The sequence below is a fragment of the Austrofundulus limnaeus genome, unplaced genomic scaffold (genome assembly GCF_001266775.1).
Source record: "Austrofundulus limnaeus strain Quisiro unplaced genomic scaffold, Austrofundulus_limnaeus-1.0 Scaffold235, whole genome shotgun sequence".
NCBI classification, from domain to species: Eukaryota; Metazoa; Chordata; class Actinopteri; order Cyprinodontiformes; family Rivulidae; genus Austrofundulus; species Austrofundulus limnaeus.
The window spans coordinates 755,282-764,511 of record NW_013952637.1 but is presented as its reverse complement, the minus strand read 5'-3'; the positions used below and the strand labels follow the sequence as shown (position 1 = coordinate 764,511).

At 40.2% G+C, this 9,230-nt stretch overlaps 1 protein-coding gene across 2 annotated transcripts in view; it reads right to left on the bottom strand.

Annotated features, from left to right (window-relative positions):
- Positions 1-9,230, bottom strand: part of si:dkey-192p21.6 (heparan-alpha-glucosaminide N-acetyltransferase) — a gene marked incomplete in the record, with an annotated part of 48,197 nt that overhangs the window by 27,626 nt on the left and 11,341 nt on the right. For both annotated transcript variants that reach the window (XM_014019907.1, XM_014019908.1), the window contains 3 exon segments: positions 2,967-3,037; positions 6,996-7,059; positions 7,156-7,225. In XM_014019907.1, coding sequence (XP_013875361.1) covers positions 2,967-3,037; positions 6,996-7,059; positions 7,156-7,225 — 205 coding nt within the window.

The following is a 9,230-nucleotide window of genomic DNA, read 5'->3' as shown; positions in this document are numbered from 1 at the left end:
GCTAAAATTAGAAATCTGTTCCTTAATTTACCAAAAGAGTAGCGTAAATCATCAAAACAGATCTGTAATTAGCAAAATCGTAACGATAATCACCAAAATGTGTTAAAGCTAAAATTAGCAAAACTGTTTCTGAAATTACCAAAACATTAGCTAAAATCACCAAAACTGATGGTAGAGCAAAAATTTGCAAAACTGTAGCTAAAGATTCTAAATATTAGAACAGTAGCTAAAATTAGCGAACAGTTAAAACTGGCAAAACAGTTTGTAAAATCATTAACACAGATGATAAAGCTAAAATTTGCAAAACTGTAGCTAAATTCACCAAAATGTGTTAAAGCTAAAACTAGAAAACTGTTCTGTAATTTACAAAAACAGTAGCTAAAACCACCAAAATGGATGTTAGAGGAAAAATAAGCAAAATTGTAGCTAAAGATTCCAAATATCAGCTAAAATTAGCGAACAATTAAAACTGGCAAAACAGTAGGTAAAATTCGCAAAAATGTAGCAAAAAGCTAAAATAGCAGAATGCTACATATAATCTAAAAGCTGCAGTTATTGCTAAAGTTAGCAATAGAGTAGCTAAAAGTTAAAAGACCCAGAATAGCAGCTAAGAGTTAAAAGTAGCAGAAGAAGAAAAAACAGCCATTTTTCTGTAGCAGATGTTTTTTTAAATGATATTTTGAAGGAATCTAAAAGATTTGAATGGATTTCTGTGGAACTTCATTAAAGCTAAATATTATTAAAGTATTAAAGTCGGTCTGCTGTTACTGATCCATCTGAGGGTTTTTGACACACGACCAATAAAAAGAAGAAACTGTAAACCAGGAAACGGTGAAAGCTGAGTCAGCGTTTACGCAGAATGACTCAGCCATCTGTTTCTGTTGTAATAGTTGTTCCATCTGTTGTTCACCACCGACTAACTGTGATTTTCAGCAGTGAAAGGCTTTCAGCGACGCGGCGTGAGATTAAAATCCAAAGCCTTTTAGAAAAATGAAGCTGCCATCATTCCTCCTCCGTCGTGTCGGCGCAGAATGAGCGACGAGCAGGAAAAGCTTTCAGCTCCTCAAAGACGTGTCGGGGTTTACGGCAGCTGACTGATGTGTCTGTTCTCAGGTACTCATCAGGGTTATGGATCATGAAGCTGCAGGGCAGAGGACACACCTGTCCAATTCATCCTCAGCCTGATTAAACGTCTCATCAGGGACGGGACAAATCAGGACGTCAATGTGTGACGAGTTCTCTGTAACCTCAGATTAACATTTCAGATAAAAAGAACCTGACGAGAAGAGACACTGACATGTTTGAGGGAACAACCAGACCATCACCAGGTCCTGGGAACCACCTGGCACAGGTGTCAGACTGTTGTCCACACCTGGTCCTGCTCGTCTACACAAGCCTTCAATCACTCAAACCAGTAGTCTCACAACTGAGAGACTCCTCCAGGAGCAGGACTGGGTGATGCTGTTTAGTTGTGGACAGTAATGGAGTACTTTAACTGAATACTGTACTTAAAGGGATCCATGATTAGTTGTAACATTAGACTTTATTTGATAAACATTTATTTTAACTGTAAAATAAAGACTATAAAAATACTGTAGGCTGTTTAGTTTTGTAAATTTTTAAAAATATATTTTAACACAGATGGCCATTTTATTTCCACACAAAGCATTCTGGGTAAATGATGACGTGGATAGGTCCTCGGTGCGAGGCTGCTAGCGAGCTATATCCACCCTGAAGGTTAATCTTGGACAATATTTCTGATGATCGACTCTTTTAAATGAAACCAGAGAGCGTTGACAGAGAGGAGAAGGTAGAAATGACTCAGCCTGGAACTGAAAATATGGATGGAGGACAACAGAGCTGCTTCATGGAAGAAGAACCTCAGCTTAGCCTGTTAGCTTTAGCATTAGCCCCGATGCTATCACCATATATATGTATTAGCTCAGCGCTACACATTCTCCTCTCGTCACTGAGGTCCTCCATCCACATGACAGAGAGGGGAACGCTGTTAGTTTCGCCGCTAGCGCTGAGCTATTACATATAAAGGCTATACAGCGTCAGAGCTAAAGCTAACAGGCTAAGCTGAGGTTCTTCTTCCATGAAGCAGCTCTGTTGTCCTCCATCCATATTTTCAGTTCCAGGCTGAGTCATTTCTACCTTCTCCTCTCTGTCAACGCTCTCTGGTTTCATTTAAGAGTCGATCAACAGATATTGTCCAAGATTAACTTTCAGGGTGGATATAGCTCGCTAGCCGAGGACCTATCCACGTCATCATTTACCCAGAATGCACTGTGTGTAAATAAAATGGCCCTGTCCGTGTTAAAATATATTTTTAAACTTTTAGTTTAAAAATGATAAAAACTGAACATCCTTCAGTATTTTTTAGTCTTTATATTACAGTTAAAATATATGTTTATCAAATAAGTCTAATGCTACAACTAATCATGAATCCTTTATGTTTGACCTGTTTTTGGTCTAAAGTGTAACGAGGTCACCTTCCAGGGTGAAGCAGTCGTTACTGGTTTCAGCTGTAAAAAGACATCAGCTGGTCGTGCTCGGCGGTGGATCTGCGGCCCGTGGACGTGTGCTGATATGTCGGCGGTATTATCGCATCAATTATTTGGCCGACGGGGCGGTCGGAGCCACACCAGCATCCTGTTTCCAGAGAGGCGTGCTTTGTGTCCGGCCCCAGGCCACAATTAGGGCTCGCAGGGAGCCCAGATTCAATCAGACACAGCCCTCCTGTCCAACAGGACCGCTCTGTCTCAAAGCCCAGAGTCGTGGTCCTCTCAGCGCTGCCCAGAGCCACCGCCGCCTGATGATAACAGCGTCGAGGGGAGCGCGTGGCCAGACTGTGACCCCAGTAATTATTCATTACACGGGGTCTGCAGATCTTCATCCCACTGCTCAGAAACATTAATGTGTGGCCACGGCTTCACACACGGGAAGCTTGTCGATGGACATACCCTCGGAAAGTGTCCAGAGACAGCAGACGTGACGTTTTGGTGACGGGTTGATCTGCAGCTTCACCATCGACCTGCGAACGAGAGGAAACATCACCGTCGATTAGATTCACCAAAGTTTTTATGTTTTAAAGGCTGAGTAACTGAAACAAAACAAGTAAAATGTTCACCCTGTTTCAATTCTAGGGATTAAAACAATAACCGTGTTTCCATCAAGGCTTTTTGATGCGCATTTAGAAGTGTCGCATTAAAAATGCGAAAAAAAGTCAGATGGAAACAGAAAAATTCGAGAAAAAAAAATCCTCAATTCGATAAATAGTTTTTTCGCTCGCTTGAGGTGGTTTTTGGATGATTCGCTAAGTAGTTAATGCGCAAAACGGGAGATGGAAAAACGTTTGCCGAATAAATTCTGATGTAGCGCATATTTACCTCACGGGACATTCAGCTGTTTCCGCTTTCCTGCCTCGTCCTGGAAGTTGGCAGAGTTAAACATAGCCTGAACTAGCTGAATAGATAGAATAATTACAACTTGCCCAATAGCAAGGCATTCGTGAAAAAAATCGCTCCATTGTCCCGAGATGATTAGCCTCTGCTAGTTAGCAAGTTTCACTTCCTGTTTACTACCGCAGAGCTTGTCGCCGTCGTCTGACGTAATCACGCGTTGCGTAGCGTCGTCTGACGTAATCACGCGTTGCGTAGCGTCGTCTGACGTAATCACGCGTTGCGTAGCGTCGTCTGACGTAATCACGCGTTGCGTAGCCTCGTTTATTCGCATCAAACAGTCGAGACGGAAACTTGAGGGAAACAGTCTAGATTCAAATTTTTATTTAATGTTTTGCGAATTTTGAAAAGTTCAATAAAAATTCACTCAACAACTGGATGGAAACACGATTAATGTGTGTTACCATGGAAAAGCATCAGCAGTGACCTCCGGGAAGGGTCAAAGGTCATTTAGAGTCCACTGCTCTACAGAAGAGGAAGATTATAGCAGCTGACAGCCTTCACCCCGAAGGTCAGACTGTGCAATGAGCACCATCTCAGTACACTCCTCTTAGTTAGCAGGTCAAAGGCCAAAGGTCAAGGCCTCTTCTCCCTAAAACCAACATGGCAGCACGACTTAGGTATGGAAAGTTCTCTAAAGCTGGTGGGCCAGTTCTGGATGTGAGTCCACCTGTCTGAAACTGGTTCCAACAGAAACCTGGTCCCAAACACAGCAGCTGGTCTGCATCAGAACGGGTCAAAGAGACAAGAACCGAGGAGCTGTAGTGGTCCAGTCCAAGTCCAGAACCTCCTTCAGGACCTTCAGAGAGCTGAGCCCAAACCACCGTAACAGACGGCAAAACTTCAATTAGAAAAACTGTAGCTAAAATTTCAAAACAGCAGAACAGTAGCTAAAATAAACTACACAGAAAGCTAAAATTAGCAACAGTGATAAAGCTAAATTTAGCTAAACTTAACATAAGCAGCAGAATAGATGCTAAAAGTAGCTAAACAGGAATTAAAGCTAAAATAAGACAAAATTGTAGCTAAAAAACAGGAGAACAGTAGCTAAATGAGCGAACATATGTATGTTAATGCTAAAATTACCAAAACAAAAGCTAAAATCATTAAAAGGGACAATAAAGCTAAAATGATCAAAACTGTAGCTAAAACAGCAGAACAGTAGCTAAAATAAACTACACAGAAAGCTAAAATGAGCAACAGTGATAAAGCTACATTTAGCAAAGCTAAACATAAAAGCAGCAGAACAGATGCTAAAAGTAGCTAAACAGGAATTAAAGCTAAAATAAGCAAAACTGTAGCTAAAAAACAGCAGAACAGTAGCTAAAATAAACTACACAGAAAGCTAAAATGAGCAACAGTGATAAAGCTACATTTAGCAAAGCTAAACATAAAAGCAGCAGAACAGATGCTAAAAGTAGCTAAACAGGAATTAAAGCTAAAATAAGCAAAACTGTAGCTAAAAAACAGCAGAACAGTAGCTAAATGAGCGAACATACGTATGTTAGTGCTAAAATTAGCAAAAATGCAGCTAAAATTACCAATACAAAAGCTACATTCATTAAAAGGGACGATAAAGCTAAAATGAGCAAAACTGTGGCTAAAAAGTCAAAACAGGAGAACAGTAGCTAAAATGAGCGAACATAGGTCGATGCTAAAATTAGTAAAAATTTAGCTAAAATTACTAAAAGCTGCTGAATCTAGTTTTAGCTCATTGTTTCAGAATCAAATCAATTTCTAGAACTGAAAGAGAGCGGACAATGCAACTTTATAAAGCACTTTAAAAACAACACTGTTATCCAAAGTGCTGCACACTGATAAAAAACACATAAAAGCCAACATAAAAAACAATAAAGTAAGTAAAATGAGCCAATAATCATAAAAAAATAAAATAAAACACCTCTATAAAAACTTTAAGACCAACATCTCAAACTGAGTTAAAGGCAAAGACAATCAGACTTGTAAAAACAGGAAGTCAGTCATTGAACTGAGAATGCTCCAACACCTCCAAGCCTCCTCTTTTAGTTTAAGACAACAAACAGGAAGTGATCACGACAAACAGGAAGTGATCACGACAAACAGGAAGTGATCCCTCCTGTCTGAATAAACATCTTCTAAATGTCAACTACCCCTAAAGTCTGTGGATTTAATAAAATAACCTGTCTGTAAAGACGTGGGCACAGTTCTGCTAATAGCGGAACTAGCTTCTGATTTACCAGATTAGCATTTATGCTAACTTTGGATTTTGTTAGCGGACCCATCAGCTACCACTAAACCAGCTTCTGCTAATTTTAAATCCACTAAAAGTGTAAAACTTATTTTTCTATGATGTTTATCCCAAATTAAATAAAAACAATCCCCTTTTCAAGCAGTGCTGGATGTGTCGGTCAACAGTGTGGGTTAGCATGTAGCATCTTTAGCAGCTAAATAAAACAACATTTAGCAATATTTAAATAACAAATACAAAAACTATGTATAAAATATGGTAGAAAACATATTTTATATTTGTTGCTTAACTAACTAATCAAAGAAATGCTTTTCTTTTGAAAGTGTCACAAATAAGGAGCTATAACTGGTTTGAATTGGTCGATTTGCCAGAGGTGATCCCGCCCACCTTTGAATTAAACCAATAGAAAACTAACAACAGGTTTGATAGTCATATTAGCGGTTAACCTCCACTAATTTTTTTATTGATTTAGCGGTTTAAAGCTAAGTCTTGTTTGGCGGATTAGCAGTTAGTGAAGCTAACTTTTTGTGCAAACTTTTTTTTAACGGCTCAGTTCGAGGTTTTGAGAAGATCTCCAGAAATCAAACAAAACTTTTGAATACTTTGTGATATTGTTCCTGTAATTATTGAGTTCCAGYGGTTTGTTTTGTCAGCATCTTGTGATTCATCAAAGTTGGAGGCTCTGCTGCCTCTGGGTTGGATTTGCCGGACCCTCTCGCCTCCCTGCAGCAGTTTAAAGGACCAGAGCAGGAAGACACCGGCTCTAATACGAGGTGATGGATCTGCATGCCATCCCAAACACCATATGGAAGCCAGAGACGTCCTGCTCGGCACAATGAGAGGAGCTGTTCCTGCTGCTGACCGCTGGCAGCGGACAGATGAGCCGATCAAAACGACTCCTCTAACATTCGTTTCAATCATTCCATTAGTGTCTCACAGCGGCTCCATGGTGGGAGTTTGGTTGAGAGGCTCGGGCCGAGCAGTCGGCCAAAGCAAATACAAAAATGTTGGTTTCATTTCATAAAGATAGTTTTCTGCAGGGCAGGAAGAAAGATGCAGATAAATGTGATTTTTAGTTGATTGTTAGTTTACACCTGCTCTGAGGTGGAGCAGGAGGCATCATGAAGACCAAGGAGGCACAGCTGTGGTCAGTGAAGTGAAAAGTGAATAAAATCATTTATCTGGACTTCCTCAGTTCAGTCCTCTGATTAACTTATGGTCTAAATCTGGTCGATCGGTTTCATCTGAAGCCGTTCATCAGGATGTGACACAAACGAGACCGTCACAGGAAGTGTGTTACTTACATTCTGCACACAGTCCAGGGGATCTTGGCAGCAAATGGCTTTCTTGCACTTTGTACAATGCCTCCTGCGAAAAAAATAAATAAGGAAGTTAAGCTGAGTCCTGACAGGGGAGGGATCAAAGCAGGGAGGTGTTTTATTCTGGATAATAATTAAAACACACCTGTAGACGTACGGCACCACCACAAATAAGAGAGCTGTAATGGCCAAGAGGAACGCAACCACCAGAAGAGCTGGAAAAAAAAACACAAAATAAATGGTTTTAAAGAGGAAAGTGTTATCATTAGAGAGTTCTGTTTCCAAAACTATTTTCTCAGAGGGTATTATTTTGTGCTGTCTGTTGGCAAAACTGCTGAAATTATTCAAGATTTAAGGGAGCGGCCATGACAGTAAAACAAATCTGGTGACTCAGCAGATTCTAAGCCATAAGTTTTGGAAGGAATAAAAAAGCAATAAAATGATGAAAACCTGGGAATAAGATTAGTAATTAAAGGGCTAACATTTCCAGATGAAGTCCAGTCAGTGGTGAGCACAGCTAACTAAAACGTTAGCTTCACTAACCTCTAATAAGCTAAACAAGAATCTTAGCACAGCTAATGCTAATGCGCTAAACAAGAATTTTAGCTCAGCTAATGCTAATGCACTAAACAAGAATTTTAGCTCAGCTAATGTTAATGCACTAAACAAGAATCTTAGCTCAGCTAATGCTAATCCGCTAAACAAGATTCTTAGTTCAGCTAATGCTAATCCGCTAAACAAGAATCTTAGCTCCGCAAATGCTAATCCAGTGGAAGCTAACGCTAACTGCTAAGACAGCTGTCAAAACTGTTAGTTTTCTATTGGTTTAATTTGAAGGTGGGCAGGATCATCTATGGCAAACCRGCCAATCCAAACCAGATTTAAAGCTCTGTCTAACTTATGATACTTTCAGAATAAAAGCCTTTCTTTAAGTTAGTTTGTATTTTTATAAATACTGTTTGAAGTTGGTCAAACAACAAATGGCAAATACTTTCTCCACCATATTTTATAGTCATTTTCGTATTTGTTATTTAAATATTAAATTTTATTTTTGATGCTCTTAGTTTGAAGTTCAGCTGCTAAAGATGCTACATGCTAACACACGGTGCCTGACGCGTCCAGCATTGCTTGTAAGAGCGGACAGTTAATTTGGGATAAACGACATACAAATTGAAGTTTTACACGTGATGTTTTTATCGGACTTAAAATCAGAAGAACTTCCTTTAGCAGAAGCTAACAAGTCTGCTAATGAATTTCCAAAGTTAGCAWCAAAGCTAATCTGCTAAATGAGAGACTAGTAGATTTTAGGGGATTAGCTGGACTGTGCCCATCTCTGACCTTTCATCCCAGAGTTCTGCCCGGACTGACGCTCACTCCTCTCCAGTTTCTCTTCCACCTGCTCCCTGTTCTCACAAATAAAACCTACAAACACTTCAGACCCTCAGCTCAACATCTGTCGAGCCTGAGTTTGAGTCTTTTGCGTTGGCTGAGGCAGCCATCTTGAATTGGGTTCAATCAGCTGTAGACGTACTTTCGTATCATAATCTAACACTACAAACCCGTATTGCCCTTTTTTATTTCTTCCGATAATCGTCCCGTCTCCACCTGAGACTGATTTCCTCAGCGGCGTGTTTTCCTACCTGCGCCGTGCTGCTGAGCAGACGGTTATTTAGCCTGAGCGGTCTCTGAGGGGAGATGGTGTAATCACCGGTCTGCGGGGCTAATGGAAGCTCATCCTGCTGTGAAAGGTGCTGTCACTCCGGCCAGAAGGGATAATGGCTACTTGGCTTTAAAAGCCCTGTGTCCGACATAATCTCAGTGTTGTTAAGTGGAGTGTACATTATGCAGAGAGACGCTTTCAGAATCCCATTACGCCCTAATCCTTCCACACTCCCCTAATGTATCACCGCTCAGAGACGGGACCTCAGAACCGGCAGGAAAGCTTCCCTTTCATCCTTTTTCAAGAAAGTCTTTTCTGATCGATTGGCGAGGTGTGCTGGGACGTTACAGCTGTGAGGTTCTGACTCAGGTGAAGACGGGACGTTAAAAACACCAGATCATTGTGTATTTTTAAGAGAATGATAAAGGTTAATTTGTTGGAGGAATATGTATGAGTTTAACATATTGTAAAATAAACCTTTATTGTTCACTGCAAAAACTGTCCACCTAACCAAGTTTTAAAATCTTATATCAGCCAAAAAGTCTTTTTGATCTTGTTTT